This window comes from Colias croceus, chromosome Z (assembly GCF_905220415.1).
Source record: "Colias croceus chromosome Z, ilColCroc2.1".
Lineage (NCBI taxonomy): Eukaryota > Metazoa > Arthropoda > Insecta > Lepidoptera > Pieridae > Colias > Colias croceus.
In genome coordinates, this window is record NC_059568.1 from 6,799,182 (window position 1) to 6,823,084 (window position 23,903).

At 33.7% G+C, this 23,903-nt stretch overlaps 1 protein-coding gene across 4 annotated transcripts in view; it reads left to right on the plus strand.

Moving 5' to 3' along the window:
* Nucleotides 1-23,903, plus strand: part of LOC123705191 (protein NDRG3) — a 57,439-nt gene that overhangs the window by 18,201 nt on the left and 15,335 nt on the right. For all 4 annotated transcript variants that reach the window (XM_045653870.1, XM_045653871.1, XM_045653874.1 and 1 more), the window contains one exon: nucleotides 8,421-8,538. In XM_045653870.1, coding sequence (XP_045509826.1) covers nucleotides 8,421-8,538 — 118 coding nt within the window. The remainder of the gene's footprint in view (nucleotides 1-8,420; nucleotides 8,539-23,903) is intronic.

Sequence of the window (23,903 nt, forward strand, 5' to 3'; positions counted from 1 at the left end):
GAACGGGTTGAACGTTGGCAAGCTTCCAACTTTTAGGGACAACTCCAGTCTTCAACGAGAGGCGAAACAAACGTGTTAGGATAGGGGAAAGTTCAGGAGCACAAGTTTTCAAGACAACAGCAGGTATTCCATCCGGTCCATTGGCTTTATTCTCGTCGAGGTTGCGAAGTGTTTTAAGGACTTCCTTGTTCGTAATGCGGATGTTAGGCATATGAACGCCACGGTGTTGAATAGTGGGTGGAGCAATATTTTTAGGAGGATCCAGACGAGAATTATTGGCAAACAGTAGGGCAAATATATCTGCCTTATCCCTCGCACTATGGGCCAGTGAACCATCGGGTCTCAGCAACGGTGGTAGAGTGGGACGGCAAAAGTTGGACTCGACCGCTTTGGCTAAGGACCAAAAAGCTTTGCTTCCTGCGGGGTAGGAAGCAAGCTTACTTCCGATACTCCGCACATGGGCAAAACGAGCTCTCCTTTGAATTTTCTTGCAGGTTTTGGAAGCTTTGTTGAAGGCTTTCTTTTTCTCGCGAATATCATGAGCTTTACGGATTCGAGCGTCGACCCAGGCTTGGAAAGCAGCTTGCTTATTAGCCAATGCAGCTTTACATTGTACATTGAACCAAGGTCTAGCTTTGTCGTTGATGCGAATGTCAGAAAAAGGTATAAAATATTCCATAGCCTGTTGAATCACACCAACAACTTTATCCGCACAGCTCGATGGGTCTGCGGTAGAGAAGCACAATTCCCGCCAAGGATAGGATGCAAAAAAGTGCCGCATTTCGTCCCAGTCCGCGGTTTTGTATCGCCATACTCTCCTTGTTCCCTTCAACGAAGGATCTGGAGGGGTGTATGATGACACAGACTTCACCAGACAGTGATCAGATGTCCCAAGTGGAGCGGAAACTGAGACCACGTGACGGTCTGGCTCAGAGGTCATCATAAGGTCGAGACAGTTGGCAGTATGGCCGTCAATGTCTGGAACACGAGTTGCAACGTCTACCAGCTGAGAAAGGTTTAAAGAAGTCGCTAAATTAAAGGCCTCTTTCCCAGCATGGTCCGTCTTTTGGAACGGGAATAACCATTCTGCATGACAGGCATTAAAATCCCCCAGAAAGACAAGTTCAGCGCTCGGATATCTAGCTTGTACCACATCAGCCACTTCACTGAGATAATTAAATAGCCTTGTAGTCTCCTGATCACCTTTGTGCGAACGGTATACACAAGCATAAACTATTTTGTCAAAACCTGTATCAGCCATGATCCACAACACAGAGAAACTGGGCTCTTCAAGGTCACGGAGTCGCAGAGTGCAGATGTCATCACGAATATATACACAGGTACCAGCTTTCGGCTGGAAATTGTGTTCAAGCATGTAACCAGGGTACCCGAGATATGACGTGTCATCAGGACATCGGATTTGCGTCTCTGTAAGGAATAATAGGTGCGGCTTTTCGGTCTCAAGATGATGGTGGACCGGTGTGAGATTAGAGTGCAAGCCTCGGATATTGGAGAGGTGCACTTGAAGAGAGAGGAAGTGCAGCCGCTGTGAATACCGTATTCCTTTGTGCAACTTTTTCATATTTGTTTTTTGTTTGGAGAGTGATTAGACGGGGAGCAAAATAGAAGTTGAACGAGGCAATGCATATGAAACCACCTATCGCCTGCATGCCAACGCCCAAAAATAATAATCCTAGCCTGGAGACTGCGGGGACGCCCGAAACCCCCTGTATTTCGCCAACGGGTCCTCTCATCCGATCGCCAATCGGCACGTTGGAGCCAATCCAGGATTATGCACAGGCGGCGGGGCAGCCTTTCACGAGTGGCTAATTCGTTACTTGGGCCCCCTACAACCTGCGGTCGGCCAGCGGTGAACCGTTTCTTCGGATCCCGCTACCCTCCAAGACTAGGAAATTCAGGACAATAACACCCAGGCGGCAGATTCGGTTCTCTAATGCAAAGCAACTGTACATACCTATTTTGCTCGTTCAAATGGGCTTCATCTGCCATCATCCCGGAACACGACGAGCGTTTGGCGGCATGGCTTTGACAGATGGGTGGTGACTAGCCGGGACAAATTGTCTCCCACCAGAATAATTCGGTTACTCATTTGGCACTACCCGGGGAGCACGTGTAGGGTCTCTAGAGTTAAAGCCTACGGACGCGAGTAACGTTGCCCCCCAAAAACTAACTACAAACTACCATCGGATAGGGTTCTAGGGCTCATAGTATCTACAACAATGTTGCAAGGCTCCTTAAATATCATAAGCTTTTAGCATGGCAGTTTTTAATGAAATAGGGAAACATTGTATTGCTTGAAATACTGAGTTATGTTATTCACTGCTAATCATATCTACAATGCATGCAATTTTGTTTTATGATAAATAATAATAAATTCATAAGATATTTGTGTATGTTAGTTATGTTCACTGATAATAATCATGCAAATAGTTACGTTAAGCATTTTAGCCTAATTTAGTACATTTCATGGATAACAATGGAATTGTAATTAAAGGCATAGCAGCGTGCTCTATAACCAACCCTGTTTAAAATTCATAAATGCTCGCTTGGCATTCAATGAAATTTCAGTACAAACACGATAAATCAATGCTAGGATTCCACACGAGCACCTAAAATCTAGTCCAAATGGATCTGTTTCTGCATTTATGCGTACCGCTGCGCCGCGTCAAAATTTTAGAAATAAAAAAAAAATTATCTTATTCTTTGGTTATCGACTTAAGTAATAAATGTATTTTTAATACCTACTGGCTATAACGATACCTAATGTACAAAATATCATTTAAAGACACCTATATTAACTTATTTTTATAGGTACTCTGTCTGTAACGCCGGCATGGAAATAAAATATAGAACAATTGTTCCAAATGTAATATTGAACTAGTAACATTTTCCTAAAATCGGATAAATAATTTAAGTGCCACTTGTATACGTAGTATATTATTATTAGTCTGTGGTGACACACACGCAAAACCACGCGCACATTTTAACAAACATGCAAACAGTCAAATCTTTCATCTTTATAATTCGAGTCGACGAGTGTACGTTCGAAAATGAAATTGGAGGTTAAAAATAAGTCTAATTAGTATTCATTAACGTAACAGCGTCTGAATAAAACTCGAATGTTACGTAAATTCAGTTTTTCATTCAGTAATTTGCAGTTGTAGGTACGTCGCTACGAATTTAGTACGCTGCCCCTTTCCCGTCGCGTTTAGTTTTCATGAAAATCCAAGACGTAGATAGTTATGTAACATTCCAGTGACCTTTGTTGCCCATTAAAATTATTAACTTTTTATATGATAGATAGTAGATACCTAGCATGGTAGCATTAAATTCTTTCAAACATAACTGCGTGAGTATTTTATGCTTTTTTACACTCGACCACGCACTATTGGTTTAATTTGTCAGGAACACGAATAGATTAAGTTTATTATATAGGCAAAAAACTTATTTAGATTTAATTTGCAATTTATATTGCACGAAAAATATTGAAGTCTTGAACGTTGTATATGAAACGGACAATGTTGTTGTATTTACTTTTAATTTGGATGAAAAATGGGTTTTACGTTATTATCTTTTTTCATCTTGAATTGTGATGATTTTGTCATTACTGACAGGTTGGAAGGCAATTGTGTACATATTAACGTTTTTTAATTTGATGTCAGTCGTAATTGGCAATAGTAGTACCTAGATAAACACCTGTGATAAACACAGACCGTGCTGCTTCGCGCTGCAATTGCTTGGAATCGCCATATTTGATTTTTATAAATTAAGGTTTCTTTATTTTTTCCCAATCCGTTTCTCATGGTCAATTTGTCTATCTTTACTTGGGAGGAGAGAAGGAAAGACATTAAGTAGTGATTAAAAAATTGAAGTTATCATAACTTCAATTTTTGTGAATTCCATGTTAAAAGAAAAAAGAAAATACGTACGCGACGTTCCCATTCACAGCGGACCTACATGACAACATTGAACATGAAATTTCATACTACATTTCACGATGTTGTGGCGCGGAAAAGTAACAGGCATCCTTATAAATATGAGACACCAAGCTTGTTTAAAACAGTAAACAGACTGGGTCGATGATATATTATTAAGAATGCCTGTGTCCTCAGGGGCAGAAAATGATGTGCCTTTTGGAATGCGTCTTCATTTTCTATAATAAAGATTCCGTGGTTCAAGATAATATTATGGCAGAAAGATCTGCAATATTAATATCACAATCTGCAATATGAGTTATCTAACATTTTAACCTGAACGATTGGCAATTGTGAAGATGTTTAATCCAAATGAATAAAGCTCTAACATGGTGTAATATTAATAGCATTTAAACCGCATGGAATACTTCGATTTTATTTATTTATGAAGAATGCAATTAATACCAATAATCTAGAAGTCTATAGCGACGTTGTAATGTTAGCGTCTGCCGTCTTCTCATTCAAACATTAATGGAACAGAAAGTATATAAGAATGCTTGCAGTCTGCGCGATCTTTTATTGTTCGTTGCAATGGACTTTAGCGATCCAAAGGGGTTTTAAGCTGTTTTTACAATCTAGATTTTACAACAATGCTGACCCATTTTCACATGTTTCATATGCATTCATTATGCAAAATCTATCGATTTTCAGCCTTCCGACGTTAACGTTAGCCTGTTTTATATCAACAATCTAATTCATTTTCATTTCTTGACCTTTTTAGACAAGAGATTATTTTTAGTTGTTAATATTTTTCTTTATTTATCTGATATTGACAAAAATAATCCCACCAAAAACATTTTCATGTTAAATGTTGCCAGACTCGCTCTGTCAAAAAGTTATCAGATCTCATGTAGAGCCAAGCTTCTAACACTACACGCCCCTAACTCTACAAGGCCTAACTTCACAAACTCTACACCTTAGTCAAAATATGTGGCTTGGCCATTTCGCTACATTCACATCGGCGTAAGATGAAAAATTAATTCACTGTTCATTACTTTTGTGTTATACAATAGTTCTTGTAGTAACGAACGGTTTGTCTGATTTATATACATTTTACAGAAATTAAAAAACTGCGGTTTTGCCCTCATAAATAATATGCACACGACTATTTTAGTATAATTTTCTTCGAGATACGGAACCGATACCCTATACAAGCAAAATTTTGATTAAGTTTACCAGCTTGTTAGCATATTATTATATTTGTTTTTGTATTTTTCGAGAGGCTGTTTCGAGACACCTGAAACTTAGCGGTATTCGAACATGTTCACCAAAAATTGCATCACATAATGTGTTGTTGTGTTCCAAATAAACAATTTTGATTTTTGATTTGATAATTTCTAACACCCATTTGAATACGGAATTCTATTAACTTTCCGATATTTTCCTTTATATATTTTTAAATCGCATTGAACTCAAACTGAAATATCATAATATATATAATATTTAATTTAATTTATTATAAACAACCAAATTGCAGAATGAATGCTCCTTTAAAAAGATTTTGGGTCACACGGGCAAATTTTATTATCACGGTGAACGTTGAGATTTGTTTTAATTGGAATGGAAGACTCTTGTTCTAGAAGAGCGTCCTCTTTATAAAAGTGAAGTTAGATAATTGCACTGTCTACACATTTACGGTGACACAGTTTAAAAAGCATAATATTGAACTTATTTTGTAGACTGTCATTCATCGTGAAACCGTGATGAAACTCAAATATCTTGCAAAGGAAAAGTTGTTTACGTTGTATATTGTTAATATATTATGTAGGTATGTAAGAATCTATACATATAATAAATCTGTAGAAGGGTCAATTCTGTACATTGAAAATATTGAAAAAATAAATAGCAGGGGGTGTTACTGGATCGATACCAAACCCAAATATGTGATTAAAAAATTTTTTGTCTGTCTGTCTGTCTGTCTGTCTGTCTGTCTGTCTGTCTGTATGTGAAGGCATCACGTGAAAACTAGCGGTTCGATTTCGATGAAACTTGGTATAATTATACCTTATTATCCTGGGCGTAAAATAGGATACTTTTTATCCTGGAAAAATACGTAGAAAAAAATTAATCTTAATTTTTCAGTTTTATCCATAGACGTTGTTCCGTAGAACCGCGAACACACGTTGCGTATTATTATAGGCCTAGCCGTATTTGGGAATTGGGTCCAATAGATATTTATAAGATTTTATTGTCAGAGGTACCTACTCAAAATGGAGAAATAAACCATCCACGCGAAGACCGACATCCGCGCGGACGGAGTCGCGGGCGGAAGCTAGTAAAAAAATAATTATAAATAAATAATGTACCTATAGGTAATTTGAATTCTCATAATTTTACGGATTCTATACTTATCATGATCAATTTTCCAATGAATATCGATCAATTTAAAGCCTTATTATGAACAAGCTACTTTTTTCCGCTTTCCGTTATTTCAAATGAGGGGAGGGTCCCTATTTACTTTCATCCCTTTGTATGTGTAACCTTTGATGGTGTCCTATTCGCTTTGTATGAAGTAATATTTTTCTTTTAAATGTCATACTTTTTATGTGAATGAAACAAATAATGTTTAGATACATATACATAAAATGTTTTTTCACATGATGCTTGGAATAATTTATTTTGTATGTCTTTCTCGGCGGGTCACCCAATTTTCATAGACATGCTTCTATTATCATCGCATTTATAAGCAATTTCTTAAAAACCGCGCCCCATAGGGAACTTCGACCAGTGTAATCGATATTGTTTCGATTAAACGTATTAGCGTCAGACCCGCAGTCTCGTTTGAAGATACCTACACTTTTATTCAACTCGATTTTAATATAACAAAATAAAAATTATAACAGCGGACATCATAGAAGTAGCTCGCGTTTTAAACTGATACTAATTGGATATTTTTATTACTATTTTTATAGTATTTTTGGTATTTTATAGTAATTGTCGATATTGGAATTTTAGGGGATACGGGAATAATGTTCTTATCTATACGAATATAAAGCTGAGGAGTTTGTTTGTTTGTTTGAACGCGCTAATCTCGGGAACTATAGGTCCGATTTGAAAAATTATTTCGGTGTTAGATAGCCCATTCCATTTTTGCAGAAAGGGACTATAGGCTATAATCATCACGCTAAGACCAACAGGAGTGGAACACTACGGGTAAAACCGCAGGGCACAGCTAGTTATAAAAATAAAATGACAAACGCAAATTTTTGTCTGTCGTCTAGTCATAATAAAATAGAAATTTTCATTGAATGACTACACAAACTAAATGTATTACAAAAATTGCTTTCTGAACGTAATCAACCTCAAACGAGCTGTGTCAATTCAATTACTTAATCCACTTTTCCACAAACAACATCTGTCTATATTTTTTAAACAAATTAAACATTTTATAAAGCGAACGAAGTTATTAATACATCAGCTAAACCATTGAGTATTATTTATAAGGTAAAAGTCAACGGAAAAGCGTTATATAGTTATTTTTATTTTATACATATAAATCACACCTTTAAAATACTATCACGTAGGGACATAAATGTGAAATGAAGTACTTTGGAAACAAACATTAAAAAATATAGATAATAATAAATGTAGTATGGTTTTTAATTTTAGAGCGAGATAGTTTAAATAACTAATTATTTCAAACAAATATGGGTTGTAACTTGTAAATGATAAAACGTTGACTACAGGGTGACTGGAAATTCGACGTGATCCTTCAAAGGGGTTATACTAGAAATCATTTGCAACAAATTAAGTCCAGTTAACCAGGGGTCAAAAATGGATGGTTATTGAGCTAAAACCTGAACGTTAAAAAGAAAAGGTGATGCAAGTTTTGAAGGATCACGTCGAATTTCCAGTCACCCTGTATATTGTGAAGATTATACCTACCTACGTTTATAAGATTGGAAATAAGAAATTGTTATAGCCTACAACTATTACCTCATATTCATTTAACATGTTTTGCAATCCGAATTGAAAAATAACACAAACTAAAATCAAATTGTTATATAAACATATTATACTACGCGAATTCTAATATAAAATTGAAAAGTATTCTGCGAACTTGTATGTTTGCTTAGCAAATGCATCTTCAGATTGGAATCTGGTTTTCAAAGAGACATGCTTTGCGAAATATGAAAATATTATTGTGATTTGCACTTACCATAATATGAGGTGTGCTTTGCGAAATTGTTCAGTGCATCGTGATAAATTAAATTTGTCATCGTTATTCAGTGAAATAATAGGATGCAACGCAGCGTAATATGAGAGTTGTTATTATGTTTACAAATTCCGAGATATATATACATTATAAAATGGAATCATTTCGAAATGAAATAATTTTAATGTTTTATTACGCGACTATTTGTTAATTGAAAATTTTTTATCAGTCATTAGTAGGTTGATATAAATATGAATATTTGTTCACAGATTTGAGTTTCGAAGGTTTTTTCAACAATAGCCGCATGCAAGATGTTCTGGACAATTTCTGCGTGTACCACATGAACGCGCTCGGCCAGGAGGAAGGCGCCGCTGCTTTGCCGCAATTGTAAGTCATTTTCTTTATATTCCATTAAACAAACACAGTAACTAGGTAGATTTCAATCAGTTTTGATTCTATTATATTCTTACATATCTAGGATTGATTGAAGAAACTGATCACAATTCATATATTATAATATTATATATTACATACTAGCCACCCGCCCCGGCTTCGCACGGGTGCAATGGCGGCGGTATTCATTTAACTACTGTATTGGTTAAAATCGCTTCGAAAATTAGCCATTATTTGTCGTAAAAGTAAATGACAAAAAAAAGTTATTGTGGGTTATCCATAAGTGATAAGAGATAGACGTATACCATCACGGACTTTTCTGTAGACCTTTTCAATGTGTACAATACTTAGTACATTATTTTGATAAAACTCGTAGGGTTCAGCCTGCGTTTGCAATGTAAGCGGAAAAAATGTAATTATTTACGACATCACATTAGAAACCTCAAAAATAACAGTACTTCTCCACTATTTAATGGATGTTATTATACATATAAACCTTCCTCTTGAATCACTCTATCTATTAAAAAAAACCGCACCACAATCCGTTGCGTAGTTTCAAAGATTTAAGCATACAAAGGGACATAGGGACAGAGAAAGCGACATTTGGTTTATACTATGACGTAGTGATGAGTAATGCAGTAGCATTGTATGTATGGAGACAAACATCTACAGAAAGACCTAGAAAATTATATAATTCAAAAGCGACGTAGGTTCTAAGTTTTCCTATACAACAATCCTTTACAAAAGTATACGTATAAAGTCAATAAGTTGTCAAAGCGTCGAGTTATACTGTAGAAATTCTATTCATGCAACTAATTCCCAGCACTTGGTATTTCAATAATATGAAAGAGTGATATGCATGGAGTGTAGATAGAATGTGCATTGATATTAAAAACGCGGAAGTAACATGTTCTGTCTGCGAACTTTGCCGGAAATTCGGTGAACCGCTTTAAATAGCATTTGGTATGGAGATGAATTGGTCCTGGAGCCGAACGGGACCCTGTGTTTCAAATATGAACTATACGCGGGCGATTCGTTGTGAAATTGGCAGCTTTTTCAATTTATGAGTTTAAATGAAAATGGTACATGTAGGTATGTTTTTTACGATGTGTACGTACATATGTCACAGTCGGATTGCACAAAGCGTCGTTTACAGCCACAAAGCACGTTACGGCTAGCATTTTCCAAAAATACGTTTTTTTCCGTTGTGTATCATTGACTATTCCAAATCACAATTTTTTGTTTGGCGAGGTTGGTACTTTCGCATTAATATTAGTAGGGATTTTCAACCTGTTATGACTTCCTTGTTACTATTGTAATTTGTAGGTACTTATGTCTCGTATATGTACCTAAAGGGATACACGATTACGATGTTTGAGTGAGAGTTTGCTCGAGCAAATGTATTCTTTGATCTTTGACACAGAAATATGTTCTGTGATCTTTGATCTATTTACACAATTTGTGAGAGTTTATATTAAAATAAACCGAATATAAAATTGTGAAAGTCGTTTTTCTTAACAAATACGTTTATGAACCCTGGCATATTTCAGTATAATTAATTACATTGTACCTATATGCAGTTTAATTTATACTTACTTATAATTACTTATCGCGAATAAGGTATTTCTCTTAACAATAAAACTGAATTGAAATCATGTTTCGCTTCCAGTCGATTAGTCATAACAGCTCATAAGTTCATTTTAAAGTCGGTTGAAAAGAGATTTCAGATCTCAAATATCATAGACATCGCAATGGATAATGATGCACAGCGCTGAAATAGATCATAAGATTAAGCTCCATTTTCAATGTACCTTCAAGTTTAAAGCTACTTCTTTTTCCACTTTAATAACTTTCCAGATTAATATCAGACTTCTAACCATTTATCGAATATTAATACCGTCCGTACCGTAAGATTAGCGAGACTAAGAACACGCTCTTACTAATAAAGAAAAAGTTCATCCCGCCCTTCTCTTTTGTTTGCTTTCAACGATAATAGCTTCTATAAGAAAATTTCTTAATTAAAATTGTATTGCCTTCCTTTTTATAATTATGTTAAATATTCAGGTTGAAATTTCAAACGATTCTAGTTCAATATAAGGATTATGTTTTATATCCATGACCATATTGTGATGTCAAGAAAAGGTCGAGATGATATCTTTACCTAATACGAAACGTACTGTGAGAAACATCTGTGAATAATAAAGAAATTTTGATTGGAAAAAGAAATCTTAAAGGAAAATATTTGTGATCGCAGGAAATTGTTCGATAAAGGGTGCGGATATCAATACATACATGATAATATAATCGTCTACAATATTACGATTGTGACGTAGGCACGACGCTACGCGTTTGAATTTTTAATATTTTCACTCATATTGTTCACTGTGCCACTTTATAATTCTTTTGTTGACGTAGAACGTTTCAACGGCGATGCAATCTACATATAGGCCAAAGGAAATGGGGCTTTTGTGCTTTGTATTGTGCAACGAGGAAATATCACAATATTTTCTATTTAATAATATGCAAAGAGAAAAGTGTTTAGATGAGGTACAATTATTCGTAATAGGTAATTACCTATACATGTATTTATTTACATATATATACCTACAATCGTAATATTTAAAATGACGTGACAGTATTGCCATGACGCGACCTTGAAATTTTATTCTCAACGTACCTACAAAAGTTTCATTTCAAAAATTATGTGTTCCACATAAATGTAATAATTGATATTAAAATGTGGTATCATATGCAAGTTAACTCCGCTCGGTGTAAAGTTATTACCTAATGCAGGCTAAGATTTATGTTGTGGCTAAGATTTATCTTTGAATAAGCATCGCATCAATGAGATGCAATCGCCCGAGGGAAAAGCTCCATCGTCGGTAGCCGGCCTGTTTATCTGTATTGAAAGCTATATAATTAATCTAAGCAGTGTACGGCGTACCTACTTTCCTCCGACGATATTTATTTTCAATGGTTTTATTGAGATGTTTTACTTTTTATTCCCTTAATCTGCTTCTTACATAAAAACGTATAATTCATATTGTTGGCATACCAACAATATGAAGACAGTCTTTGATTGTTTGAATTGCACACAATAGACAAATAAATCCAAATCAACAATTTATACCAACTAAACAAAGGTTCAAAAGATTTCGGAACTAGTAAGTTGTAATAGAATGCAACTAACTTTTTATTTTATTAACTTTTTTAGTTATTTTAATTGTTCATATATGTTATTAAGTTATTGTTCAAATATGTGTTATGATTGGATATAAAAAGATCAATTAAATTTCATTTCTTCGCATTAAAATATTAAGAAGTAAGACACATTTTGACACAGTCATATTTACTTCTATTGAACAACACATCGATAAACGGTTAATCCAGGTACCTACGTAGCAATACAATAAAATCTCTTTGTCGTTTCATCGTTCTTTTTTATAATTATCCGCCGGACGACATGTTTGCACTCTGTACACAAATCGGCAATGTTGTTGAGTATTTCATATTATATTTAGTGCACATAAAAAATAATAAATAAGAGCCTTTATTTCTCAATTCACCATGGTCTTACATGTAAAATTGTATAGATAAATTAACTTAATTGTTATTATATAACTAAACTTATAAACTTTAGTGCACATAGTTCTAATCTCTTTATTATTTATTTAACTCATGAAATAGGTATGAACTGGAAAATTGTAAATTGTTTTTACCTTGTTGGATTGTTTTCATCTGGATTAGGATAATAAGTCTTTAAATTTTGGAAATAGTCCTATGGGATTGGAGCTGGGGCGAGTAGTTTTCCGTTAGTTTTCGTTTATGAATTTTTGATGTCATGTCAAACTTGCGTACATATTTCACCGCGTAACTATTTTGAGAAAATAATATTTAATGGCCGTTAAGTCAATTATTTTAACCGCTTAAAGTTCGCGGTATTACTTTCATAAATCATTTTCCTGGAACTGTTTCGGTTCGTCGCTTCACTGAGCATTTTCGTATACAGTGCGCGTTAAACGTAAGCTCGTAGATGGCTCGTAGGCTGCCTACCGGACAGCACGTGTTGGAAATAAAAACTATTACCGTCGGAAGTTTTGGGTTAACAAAATGATATTATACGGTACGGATTTTTTGGGGCAACGTAATTCCTATCCGCTTATCGAGTGTAGAATGTTATCCCGGGTGTTGTGAGATGCTATTCCCGGATATTGCTGTAACACTACGACTTCTTAGGGGCTCTAGTAGACTTGACTCTTTTACATCTAATTGTTATTAATTAATTTATTTGGGTATAGGCAACTGCTTCGAAAATAAGAACCGTTTATTGAAGAATTTACCTACTATTATCAATTTTCTTATCTATCTTATATAATCATATTTCATGTAATGACTGAAAGGGAATTAATGCCTATAATATCACTTAAGATCTCAATCAATCTTAAATATTAAACACACGAGAAGCACTCCTCTTAATTGTTTATTAAAGCAAAGCTCAGTCTTAGTTCAAGTGGGCGGTTGGATGAGATACTTGAATACACGAATACTTGCAAGATATTAATATGTAGTTTTCTCTTTTTCATTAAGTTATAGTCTAAGTTAAATGTGACTTGCAAAACAGTATCTGTTTATTGATATTCATTTTTCAGTTATTCTATTATAGAAACATTAAAAACTTTTTTTTGGTTAGGTAATATGAAACTACCATAATATTTTGTTGTTTTTTTTTGTCTAGTCCATACGTTTAATAAAACAGTAATTGAGTTATACAATATGTATATTGTATAATGTTTTATATTAAACAAAATGCTTAATCTGTTCTTGTAATTGAGGGCTAAAAAGCGTGACTATTTATTAAAATTGAAATATTTTTTTTATTTCTTGCATCTAATTAAAAATGTATACCTACATTATAACTCAAAGGTCTTTCAAAGAAGCAAAAGCACAGGCTGCGTCTGCTATTCCTGTCTAAAACAGCGCTGTTTTCAGACGCCCTTTATAATAAGGTACAACTTAATATTATATTTATTAAATGAGCCTTTTGAAAATGAAATTCAATTAATCATGTTTTACTAATAAATATTTGACGACGTATATAAAATCTTAAGTTGTAAAAAATGTTTTTCTTCTTCTTCAAATCAAAGTTTCGTAATCCACGCAAATGAATCGCGGGCCGAAAGCTAGTTCTTAATAAGTATTTGTTATTATTATTATGTTGGCCTTCGGGCACATGAAATCAAGGCTTGCAACAAGCTAAAAATATTTTATCATAAATAAAGAGAATATCAATCTCTCCACAAAATAATGTATCTTCTTTTTGAGCGCTTACTTGAAAACAGACAAATGAATTCCTAGTTCAGTCGTTAATTTACACGACAAAATTATTATGCAAAAGCCTTTTGCATTATTTCTCAGGACATTTCTCTCCAATACATTTTAAATTCAAATCTTTGTTTACGTCACTATACTACACTATAGTCGAGCCAATTTAATAGGCAACATTTGACGTCTATCAATTTTATCTTCGAAGAGATGTAACTTGTATAAAAACATCGATTAAAGTGAATTAATCGATACGGATTTGTAACATTTGTCAATCGAATTTATTAATTTATGATGATTTTTATTCACAAGTAATCGATTGCATTCGATTCTAGATGTCAGATTTCGATTTTTAGAGTAACATCTCTGGTATTTAAAAAGAAAAAAGGTTTATTGACACAAAATTGTAGCGACGTCAGTTCTTCAATTCAGAAATTGTTTATTATGTTTAGGATGGTTTATCAGTAAAATGAAATATTAAAATTACTTGTATTGGTCATTATTATTATAAATATGTAATCTAATTGAAAAAAGTTAAGCAAATGTGCAGTTCTAACAAAACGAATTATCATGTTATTCTATGTCGTCTTTACTAGGTTACGTTGTTGAATTTTGTTGAACTGTCAAATGTTGCCTATTAAAATGGCTCTACTATAAGACTACACTATACTATTTGAATGTTATCTGTAGGTGTATACTGTAAATGTAAAAATACGTACGTACTACCCATACTTTTGCTAATAATAATGTTTCAGGCATTTTACCTTCAGACAACGTTCGTTCTTTCTATCTACAGCGTACGAATATGTACAGAAAATTCATTCTGAATCTCTTGAATTATGCAGGGACTTTCCTCATGTTTTGTAAAATTTCAAGAACGCTAGCAAAATGAACGCCACCGATGCAACTTGCAGAATTCCTAAAATGTGTGTAATATATGAAAGTTTAATACGTGCAATCCTTGAAAATTGTGAGGATGTTTGAATCGAATTGCGATATGCTTACCTACTGAAAAAAGCATTTGATTGTTTGCGTCGTCGGTCTCTTATGCCTACTAAGAGGTAGTCGCTGTTGATGTCCAAACCCTTCCCTGCGGACCCTGCGGACGTTTGCAGAAAGCAAACATTCCACGGCTAGTGTCTTCGGCTTTGCAGGGGCCATTTTGGTATAATCTCCCTGCGTCTGATTGGATCGCGTTATACCGTTACATTTTCCAATAATCGCTTTAATGAAACAGTTACCTAGGTATCGGAATGAAAATCGATGTCTGCAACTGTGGGGAATAGTTAATGAATTGGTACGGTTCTTGAAATGGCTTATTTGATTTGTAAAACGAGTTTTATTAAATTACAAAAATAAAAAATAAAATTCAAGTGCAATCTCGGTAAAACCGACATTTAGTACTTTGTAAAGCACTTCCGGAAATATTTTAACGACAAATTGTCATCTGTCAAATGAAAATGTTACTTAATAAACGAAACTTTTTGAAACGACAGAAATTTGCGATGGGATTATCAACACTTTCTTGTGTGTCAGATTCGTCGTATATTGTGATTTGTGACTACGATAGGTACGTGCCGAGGCTCAAATATCAGCACATTTCAATATTTTAGAATATCGAAGCATAGCATGGGCCCATATTATTATATTAGATCCCATATTATAATACTTTTCTTCTGCGAACGAATTGAATAATTTTGTGAATATTACAACGAGTAATCATTTGTGTTGTTTTTAATGTCTTCACAAAAACTATAAGACTGATCAGAATTATTCTTTCATCAGCAGGTAGACTACATTTTCCTGAGACACGCGTATCAACAAAAAAATATGCATTATGTATACTTTATTGAACCGGTATTTGCTAGCTTAAAATATATTTCCTCCATTTTGCGAGGGTTTGATTCCTTTAATCTGTGCTTTATGAGACAGTATTCAAGAGAGGCCGTGTACGCGGTCCGTGCGCTGTTTGGCTCAAATATGTGATTTTTCAAACCAGATTGTCCATCAACCACTTATCTTACAAACATACGAATTACTAATAATTTTAGGAAATTTTATTGTCTATATAGTTAGTTAAGAGTTTTTTTCAATTAATACAGTAAGTATTTGTGAATACCATCAAGATAACTGAGCCGATGATTACTTGATTTCGCTTTTAGTGTCAATTTCGAAGCTAAAAATATCTGAAATCACTGACAGATCTAACACACAATTTTTATTAACTAACTGCAAAAATCCTTATTAAAATAGTTAGTTAAAAGATTTTTTTATTTTGGACTCCTAACTTACGAAATTAAAATCCGAACAATGTGAATTTTTTTAGAAATTATAGTCGACAAAATGATTATTTTCACCAAGATATTTGACTTAGTTTAATATTATTTTTACATATTGCAATAAAAGAACGTCTTACTTATAAGATAAAATTTAAAAAATCAACTAAGGTACCTCTTTTATTTTTCTACAATTTTTTTTAAAGTACTATAAAACACTGCGCGCGACCCGATTAAAATCAGTCGGCAGCGAGCCTTTCCAGAGAGAGGACATGTTGCTCGGCGCTCTCCTGTGGACTTATGCTGTTCATAGTAAAAGGATAGCGCAAGCCGCGATCTATCGTAATAGATCGCGGAGATTTTGACTTGCGTTAAATTGAATAAGCCCTCTTAATACAGAGCAAAATTTCCGATGAAGCGGATAAAATAGCCAATATTAAAAGTGAATACGTGACTGACATGCTTTTCTTAGATTTGAAAATTAATATTCAATTATTGTTCTAGTGGAAAAACATTAATTTTATTATCGTTAATCGAGTTTTATCTACATGAACTAGGTATCCTAATAAATGCTTTATTATTTAATCCAATTATGATTTTGAAAAGCATAGATGGGAAAATTATGATATAAATAATTTTTGTTATTTTCTCTCGATTTTAAAGCATTTATTTGTTTAAATAATATTTTTAAATACATAATTAATTAGATTGGATATTTTCATTCGAAATTAACACACAGCAGTAGGTGCAGTAGCAGTAGCTAAACTCTATACATGTAATACAATAATTATTATACATATTACCTAACGCTTGAATTAATAAAGAGTTTCTGGGTCACCTGGTCACCGAATAAAGATTATGCCTGTCATAGAATTTCCTGGGCCATAGGGTGGAACGTAAAAAAGCATGGTCATTCCCACGGTCTATTTTTATTCATTCTGCAATCAATCAAATGAATATCAATTAAATAGAACCAATTTGGTATTTATCGAACATTTATAATTGGAACTCTTTTTTGCCGACTTTTTTCGGTAACAACAGACAAACAAAAATTGTTGAAATTTTTAAATATGGAATACTGGCGGTCCGCCCCGGCTTCTGCCGTGGTCAATATTTCGCAATAAAAGCACAAGGTAGCTTATGTTCTTTTTCAGGGTCTAAAGATTGTCTGAGCCAAATTTCATCAAAATCGGTTGAGAGGTTTAAGCGGGAAAGCGTAGCAGACAGACAGACAGAGTTACTTTCGCATTTATAATATTAGTAGGGATTAATTGTTTGTGTTGTCGCTCGGAATGTTAGTAATTGGAATGCTATGAAATGTATGAAAGAGACCAGTGAAAAGAATTTGTTCATCGCTATAACGACAAAAAACTGAATACGAATATGATAGAAATTTCTATAGTATTTATATTGGTTTATTTTGTACTAGCGGTCCACCCCGGCTTCGACCGTGGTACATATTTCGCAATAAAAAGTAGCCTATGTCCTTTCTCGGGTATCAAAATATCTCCATACCAAATTTCATGCAAATTGGTTCAGTAGTTAAGGCGTGATTGAGTAACAGACAGACATACAGAGATACTTTCGCATTTATAATATTGGTATGGAATATGGATTGAACCTTCCATTGAGATATGGAACATGGATTATGTTTAAAAGCTAATTAATTACTGTATCTGATATTCATTATAGACTTCAGGCGTAAAATGTTATTTATAAAATACATATCCCACCAAAAACATTTTCATGTAAAATGTTGCCAAGACGAGCCCATATGACTCGCACTGTCAAAAAGTTATCAGATCTCATGTAGAGCCAAGCTTCTATCACTACACGCCCTAACTCTACAAGGCCTAACTTCACAAACTCTACACCTTAGTCAAAATATGTGGCTTGGCCATTTCGCTACATTCACATCGGCGTAAGGTGAAAAATTAATTCACTGTTCATTACTCTTGTGTTATACAATAGTTCTTGTCGTAACGAACGGCCAAGCCACATATTTTGACTAAGGTGTAGAGTTTGTGAAGTTAGGCCTTGTAGAGTTAGGGCGTGTAGTGTTAGAAGCTTGGCTCTACATGAGATCTGATAACTTTTTGACAGTGCGAGTCATATGGGCTCGTCTTGGCAACATTTTACATGAAAATGTTTTTGGTGGGATTTCATTTCTTTTTGTAAGTTGTTTGTAACTTTTTAACAAGGAGTACCTATATATATCTAGGGGAACCAAGTTTTAGATTATTAGATTAGACCTTTAGCGTCATCAAAATTTAATTTAAAATTACAGGTCTCATACAAACTCCCATCCCTTAGTTTAAGGGGTTGGGGGATGAAAGTTACAAGTTTTATAATTTTTTTGTTGTTTGTGTGCTAATACTAGCTTACATACAAAACTTAAGCTTTCTAAGATATTAGGAAATACCTTAAGAATTTTGATGATCATCAGTGAGTCAGTGACGAAATTAGCGTTTTTTAGATATAAATAAAATCTGAAGTATAAAAGCTAATGTAATTAAAACTTAATATGTTCAATAAGTCCGCTATTGACAATATATCCCGAAAATTTTGTTGATCTAGCATAATCTAAACCCAAGTTATGAGGGTTCAAAAAAACGTCGAAGCGCTTCGAGAAAAGGTAGGTAGTGCCCGTGCGCTTCGCTTCTTCGCTTGGCTCGTCTTGGCGGGGGCACTACCGTGACCCCAGATTATAATTACTTTGCTGACACGCAACCTAATAAAAGGGAACGAGTTCATTTTGTTGGGAAATTAAAATACTGACGCAATATGGTCAATTTGTAGGTTTGCTTGTGTATTGGTAAAACTTTATTCTAATAAGTAATGTTAATGTTTAGATATTTATAAAATAATTTAATTACATATTGCAATTTTATGTATAGCGCCCGGCAAACTTTTTGGCCAAAAAGTAGCGTGGTGCGGGAAGCTTGCACTTATAAAAATGTAGGTACTAAAAATTGATGCTATTATAAGTATCATGTGTTACCATTAGGTACCTTGTTAATGTCCCAAAGTATTTCCGGATACTTACATCACAGGTAATTAGTTGTTTACACAAGATATGTTGTGTGTAACTCGTATCTCCTTGGGTCAAATGGGAGTAGTTATGATCAGGCCAGGTACAACTAATTTATGTTGCTTAGTTTCGAAACGATTCGACATAACAATGTTCACATGTGTTTACATTCTGTCTGCTTCCAATTGATATAAATTTAGGCTGTGTCATAGAACTGGTTTAAATTTTTTGCCTATATTGTAACATTTTTATTAGGCATTTTCTAATACGATATTTAGGTACTATGCTATACTATACCTATTTTAGTTTCAGTAATCTAAATAGTTATTTATGATTTATCGAGTGGAACGATGTCATGACTGGCTTTACCAGCTGCATAAGAAATGAAATAAATTGTATATAAATACCGTGTAATAAGCTTCACTATTCGGCCAGTGTCCTTGTAAGCGCGAGTGAATCGGGGCGTGCGAGTTGTATTGATTTTTTTGAAAGGTACGCGGCACCGACACCGACTAAAGTACCATTTGAATTAGTTGTACTTTAATAACAAGGGCCCAAGGTCTTTTTTATATTTATTTTTGCGCCGAATTAAAAAAAAAAATGCGATAGAATTTCACTCGAAGACCAAATAATTATGTCAGATTGCTTCAACACGTCCTATTACATTTTTGAAAGGCAAGTAAAACGAAACAGATGAAACCTTTACCTCGTTGTTTGAAATAATGTAACATGATCTTCAAAAGTTGTGACGTTCAAAGGCAAATTCTTTTATATTTTTTACCCTTATCTGTAAAGGTGAAAGTTGATAACAATGTTTGAATTCTTTCAAAACAATGTGTTTTTTAAAGAATTGCGAAATTTTGAAAGTTTTCCGAAAAACATAAGTTCCAATCAAAATTGGCCGTAGTAATGAATAATAATATGTAATAATACAATGTGCGACCTTGTACTTCATGTATATGTAGCGTCCATCCATTATAAACTATACGTACGTATGTAGAAAGCATAGAGTATGTATATAATATATTAATAACTAATAAGCAAGTAAAAAGGTATATTTGAAATGATTAAAAAATAAATTTTCTTAACTATTTTAAATACACTTCGTTAAAATAGACACTCAAATTATTTGAATATCTGTCAGTTATGTTTTAGGTTGATAATTAGAACATTCTAAATTATAACTTTTTATCGCTTTTCAATAGATAGGGCCAACACAGTAAAATATTTGGGAATCTGGTTAGATGCTTGCCTATCGTGGAAACAACACCTTGATGCAATCTCCTCGCGCATAAGGAAATTAATCTTTGTCTTCAAAAAATTACGTATTGCCGCAAATAAAGGTGTTTTAAAAATAGTATACTCCGCACTGTGTGAATCAATTATTAGTTACTGTATCACGGCCTGGGGTGGTGCCTCAAAAAACACTATTTTACAAGCGGAACGAGCACAAAGAGCTGTGATCAAAGCACTCCTTAACAAACCATTCAGGTACCCAACGATACAACTTTACACTGATTTTAATGTATTCACAGTGCGCAAAATGTACATATTTCGGACAATAATGAGCAAGCACAAAACTCTTCCTGCAAATAAAAGTAATATGTCAGATACGAGTAAGAGGCGGCCCCCGCCAATATGCCCAGTCGTATATACAAGGACTGCGTTTGCTAAGAGACATTACGACTATCTAAGTACGCTCTTATATAATAAACTACACAAATCACTTAATATTCACAATATGAATACAATGCAACTAAAGTCTAAAATAAACAACTTCCTTCTTACTCTCAATTACGATGAATGCGAACACCTGATAGACCATAAACTTATTTAGGTAACTTAAAACTTACATAAATCACACAACACACAAACACACACACACACACACTCACACTCACACACACACACACAATCAATACACTTCCTTTCTTTAATATTTATACCTCTATCCATCTTCTATCAACGATATTTACAATGTTTTCTTACTTATATATATATTTTTATTTTAGTTATTGAATATTTACCATGTTTTTGATACCGTTATAAATTTTAGAAAACTTGCATAGTCCTAGTAATAAATCCTTACGTAAATTGTAACAAAGGACGGATGAATGTCTCCTATAACACAGGTTTTTTTCCTAGCATAGGAGACATTGTTCAAAATGTCACAATAAATGTACCACATATTATAGTTATTACATTATGTAAGTTGTCTGTTGTGTTGTAACCATGTTTGATTGCAAATAAATGATTTGATTTGATTTGAATAATGTTTACAATCAATAGATTCAAAGTAACCTCTATGTAGCACCAATCAATAAATTAATTGTTTTATTTCTATACCTGTTTAGTATTTAGGAAAGTTGATGACATTAAATGACTATATAATAAAAATACGTTAACATTATTCAATAAGTATTAAGTATAGCAGTATGAGTTATGTACAATAATTAAAACAAGTGAAAACAAGCTTAGTCACGTTCTTCCTTGACTCGACCGACACTAATTAGGCAATGGAAGCAATCATTATGTACATCATACCTATGTCATCATACCTATGTCATCATACCTAATCATAATACCTATGTCGCCATCATCTGGTGGAATCTGCTATTTGTCATCATTCAATGAACGCGCTAGTCATACAATCAAATAGCAGATTCAATCAGTTGCAGACGACAAATATATCGGTTGAGTCTTTGATTGATGTGTAAGCTGTAGAATAATTTTGTATGTATCTAATTGAATAACAAAAAATATATATGAAGCGTGTTTTTAATTCAAACTTGTCAAACTGAACACTCCACAACAATTCAAATAGATTGTATTGTCCGATATTTGTAAGGAGGTGTGGTCACTCCTACCTGTGCTAATAGTGTTGATGGCTATTCCATTTGTTTGGCTGAAAGACTATAACATCGCCAATACGTATTTTTGCATTTCATTACTATTTACTTTACTTTACGTCAGTACTCAGTAGTCAGTATACCTAAATCGTGTACTTATATGGTGGTGGACTTAGTGGATAATAATGAAGTAGGAATTATTATAATTATTAATACATAATAGGAGATAAATTTTTCATTTGAAATATTGTTAGCATAATTAAGGTTTTACAAAAGAGCTTTAATTTTAATTTTATGTCCCCGTTTAAATGGAAAGAGTTATCTACGTCTGATATAAAAGTAATAAAATTATAATTTAACGTAGGTATAGGTATATATGCAATATAATAAAAAGGAGTAATTTTTATCCAGGAAGGAAACTAAAATAAAGATTAAATTATGTTACGCTTGTTTAAAATTTGTCACTTAGGATCCAGAACTCTTTTAAAAGTAAGACAAATTGATAATCAATAAATACATCAATAAATCCAACTTTAAAAAATGGAGCTTTACTCTTTTAATATTAGTTATCACTTTGTGTTGATCTTATAAATTCATGTTACGCTTGTGTATAAGCCGTGGTCACAATGTAACCAGTTGTGCATACGCCAACTTATATTAATTATAAAATTGTATTTAGCCTTAGTACACATGTAACGACATTTTGTGATCCTCAAATAAAGAAAATAGAAAATACTGTTCCACCGCAAACAATGATAGTATTTCAAAGAACGTCCCTCGAAGATTAGAATAGGTATATACCTATAGGGAATGTTACAGGTAGGTACATAAAAGTATCCATTAGCGTTCGATAGTTAACCGCAACATGCAATGAATACATTTAGACACAAAACCCTACAGGGAGACTAGATAATGCGGGGGGATGGGGAAAGACCGTGGGTAATGAAATTGGATTTAAAGTTCAAACATCACTCGAGTCATTCATGTTTTTAAATGTCAACTATAATTGAAATTTATTTCAGGCAAAGTGTAGTTGGTACAGTTAAAAGATCTTAAATAACTTAAAATGAAGGCCTATGTAAACTATCATTTCAAGGAAAGTAGCATATGTATGATCGGGCAAAATGGCGATAGAATGAAGTACGGTAATGACAAATATTCTGCCATATTTACCGTGGGAATTAATATGAATATAGGTGAAGTTTATTTAGTGGCACAATGAGCTCCGTCTGGTCAGCTTCAGCATAGATCTCACAAATTAGTGCTCGGTAACGCCGTTCGTTATCCAAGATATAGCCCCGGTTTATTGTCCACCCTCGCTATTGTTACTACAAAATAACTCTACTTAAATTTCATTGCAGAGGCGGTGGATAATGGAAAAGCATTTAATTTGTTCCACCCCGTTATTTATTGTAGAAATGCTATACCGACATTAGCCTATATTTCAAACTATGAATGTGACCTGAATGACTAGGGTACCTGTACCTCTGATGTGACTGCTCCTTACTTTGGAATTTGGAATAGTAATTAAAGTGTATGTACGTGTATGTTACAACTGTTTTTTGTTGCTATGTTTAACATATAAATGCTATTTATCACCAATATTTCTTCTACATATTATAATGAAGTATACCATAGTCACAAAATGCCTACCTAACACTAGTAGGTTTAGATAGATCGCGGATAAAAGTAGTTTTCATCACTTTAGCCTCATAACTATCTCCGGATACAAACATCATAACATAAATTCGCACCGTAGCGCCGTGCTAGAAAGACAAACAAACCAACACACTCACATTTTTAATATACCTATTACTTAAATAAGAAAGATGTTATAAAAAATAATTACTAAGAGATCCACACTACTTACAACAATGACTT